This window comes from Mandrillus leucophaeus, unplaced genomic scaffold, assembly GCF_000951045.1.
Source record: "Mandrillus leucophaeus isolate KB7577 unplaced genomic scaffold, Mleu.le_1.0 Scaffold318, whole genome shotgun sequence".
Classification (NCBI taxonomy): domain Eukaryota; kingdom Metazoa; phylum Chordata; class Mammalia; order Primates; family Cercopithecidae; genus Mandrillus; species Mandrillus leucophaeus.
Window position 1 is genome coordinate 1,796,364 of NW_012103343.1, and position 3,463 is coordinate 1,799,826.

The window sequence follows — 3,463 nt, forward strand, 5'->3', positions numbered from 1 at the left end:
GGAGTGCAGTGGTGTGATCTTGGCTCACTGCAACCTCCACCTCCCAGGTTCAAGTGATTCTCCTGCCTCAGCCTCCCGAGTAGCTGGGACTACAGGCACCAGCCACCATGCCCGGCTAATTTTTGTATTTTTAGTAGAGACAGGGGTTTCACCATTTTGGCCAGGCTGGTCTCGAACTCCTGACCTCGTGCTCCACAACCCCCTTGGCCTCTCAAAGTCTTTTTTTTTTTTTTAGACGGAGCCTCGCTCTGTTGTCCAGGCTGGAGTACAATGACACGACCTTGGCTCACTGCAACCTCCGCCTCCTGGGTTCAAGTGATCCTCCTACCTCAGCCTCCCGAGTAGCTGAGACTACAGGTGGGTGCCATCACGCCCGACTAATTTTTGTATTTTCAGTAGAGACTCCTGACCTCACGTGATCCGCCCGCCTTGGCCTCCCAAAGCGCTGGGATTACAGGAGTGAGCCACCGCGCCCGGCAGGGAGATCTTTTTCTGCACTCCAACAATATCAAAGAAAAACATGCAATTAATTTAAACTCAGGAAATCTTACTTCAGTTCCATGCCCTCATTAGTACTAATACTGTATTTCTTTATTTGAATGTCTACATGTAATTTATCTTTAAAATCAAAGAAACTTCTCCCTGAACCAGTATTTTTAGGAGAAAAAAACATAAAGGTGTAAATTTTGTTTGGTAAGAACTAGTTTCTATGAATCATCTAATGAATTAGTACTTCAATGACTTGCCAGTATTTGTCCTTCGTTTCGTAGGTTGGAGAAAGTATGGCTAATACAGATAATTTTACTGAGGTCAGTTATGAATAATGAGGGTTATTAATCTCTTCTACCCACGATTAAGATAAAGAATTGTCCTAGAGAAAGACAGTCCTTTCAAGGACTTTGCAACCAGCAGCTTTTAGCTAAGAGATACTAAGGTGATGGCGCTTTTCCTTGCATCAGTATTGTGTTATATAACAGACTTGGCCATCTTATCAGAAAGCAAAAAGTATATAGAAAAACTTTACTTTTGTAAGTAAGGCATTGGGAAGAAAAAGAAGATTCATTCACTGCATTTGTTTATATTGATTTTCTCAAAATCAGTTGTTCATTTTGAATGACGACGCCTTTACCGCCACCAGGTCAACAAAAACGCACTTGCCTCTCACAATTGCTTTTGCATTTCCGGGACTCTAGCATTTCAGAGCAGGAATTAAAGGCCTTGCCAAGGCTTTTAAGCGATTGATGGAAACAAAACAAAACACAGAGGCTACATTTTGAATTTGCTAACTTTTCTTCCTCACCAGCACTAATAGTAAAAACGTCCTTTGTGTCTCTAGAGGGAAAACTAAGACCACAAAAGACAAGAATTCGCACCAAGGCAGACATAAGACATGAGGATGTCTTCCTGACTTGCGTCCTCGTTCTTGCTAGCCCTTTTCTACAGGCACTGTGGCCTCCATTTCTGGCTAATCAGTCCACTTTTGTTCCCCCCGAGGCGTGGGAGGCCAACAGTTAAGCCCTAATAGCCTGCGAAGCAGCTCCTCGACGAAACGGCTGCGTCCCCGTCGCCTGTGCAGTGGGTGCGGGAGGTGGCAGCCTAGTCCTGCGCTTCTGGAGCGGGCCTACACCGCACCGCCGTATGTGATTTTCAGGAGCACGCAGTGCCGCCACCCGGGAAGTTGCAGCGAGGCTGACCTGAGTTTGCCCGCCGGGGTGGACGGCTCTCCGGGATCCCCAGGGCCCCTCCGCGCGCCGCCCCTTCCCGCGCAGCCCTGCACCCTGGCCCGTCGCGCCCGGTTCCGCGCCCTTCTAGGGGACCATGGCGACGGTGCAGGCACGGACCTGCTCCGCAAAATCCAAAGCAAAAGGAACTTGCCATGGCGGAGGAGAGACGCGCCCTCGGCGGCCGCAGGAAGCCCACAGCCAGCGGAACGCGGGGGATGGGAAGAGGAGCGAGCAGGCAGGTTTTGGTTTCGTTTTTTTGTTCCCGCTCCCTTGGAGGCTACGAAGAAAAGGGCGGCCCTTCCACCCGATCCGGCTGTCTGCTACCTCGTGGCCTGTGGGTGGGAGCTCGGACTCAGGAGTGCTGTTGCCAGCGCCTGCCCAGACGCCCTCCGTATTTTTGCAACTTTTGGAAGCACGCTGGAGAGAGGCCGAGAGGATTCCTCGACAGGAAATTTGGGGATTCTGTGGGTGATGCATCAATGATTGCAATTTTGTTTTTACCCGTTTTGCTAAGCAGCAGCAACAACAGCAGAGTTGATTTAAAAAAAGAAAAAACGCAAAAAGGGAAAACACATAGGAGGTGGTGGCCACTTCCTGTGTTGATACTCGGGGGGCTACGCTTTTCATAACGTCAATCATCTCGTAGTTGCAGAGAGCCCTAGATGTCATGACAGTTTTGAATCGCATGCGTTAGCATGTAAGGGAGTTACATATCTTGCATGCATGCTGTCTTCTGTGTTTATATATTCGATGCCATGAAGTTGAAGGGCATGTGGCTAAAACCTTTTTACTACATGAAACTTTACAACACTTTTAAAAACAATTCAATGTGGTTTATGCGCACTGTAATATTTCTCCAGATAATTGTCCAGAATTTCCCATAGAGAAGGCTTTTGTCCTCATTAGTTGCTGGCCTCAACCTAACCATCTAGGATATTAAACTGCTACCAGAATTTTACATCCAGCTACCTTTACTTTTTAGAACGTATTCTCTATAATGTTATTGATACCAATTTCTACTTCACACAGATGGTTTTTTACAACAGCAAGTAAAGTTTTTCTAGCATCAGTTTTTAAAAGCCCTTCGCTCAGTGAAATCTGAATGTCTTTCCTACACCCTTATTATCTGTCCAGCCATCTTCGCCTTCCCCCACCCCTCACCTGTGCCTTTTCCTCTGTACAACCTACCCCAGTTCCCCGACCCCCACCTCAACCCCCAACCCCGTGTTGGTCACCTTCCCAGCCCAGACCAGGAGCCCCCTTGGACCTCTACCGGGTGCTAAGGACACAGGATGAAAGCGCCAGGTCCCTGCCAACAGAGAGCTCACCACTTTATCCATGCCTTAGTATAGGACCCCTGAATGGCACCTATGGGGACACAGAGAATCTCTGGACAAACTTCAAAATCAAATCAATGAATGCATGAAGAACAAAGGTAGATAGCTAGCAGATATGAAGAAACCCAATCCCACTCCTAAGAAATGGAAATTGAAATAATAAGATACCATTTTTCCACAGCTAGATCTGGAAAACTAAAAAGCGTTAGCCTGAATGTAAGAAAGCATCAGAGTTGCTGCAAGCATAGATAGATGCTAATACGTCTAAAGATTTTTATCAAAATGTAAAGTGCAAAAAAATGTAAAACGCACATATTCTTAGTCTCAGCAATTCTACTTTTAGAACTGAACTTGAAGTTATAGTGCACAAATGGTACTAAGATATTGTATAGAAATTTTATT

General features: G+C 46.5%; 1 protein-coding gene across 1 annotated transcript in view; it reads right to left on the reverse strand.

Moving 5' to 3' along the window:
- Nucleotides 1–2,030, reverse strand: part of RBM43 (RNA binding motif protein 43) — a 10,987-nt gene extending 8,957 nt beyond the window's left edge. Inside the window, exon 1 of the mRNA XM_011987839.1 lies at nucleotides 1,876–2,030. Within this exon, the coding sequence (XP_011843229.1) occupies nucleotides 1,876–1,878 (3 nt within the window). The 5' untranslated portion in view covers nucleotides 1,879–2,030. The remainder of the gene's footprint in view (nucleotides 1–1,875) is intronic.
- Nucleotides 2,031–3,463: the final 1,433 nt, after the last annotated feature.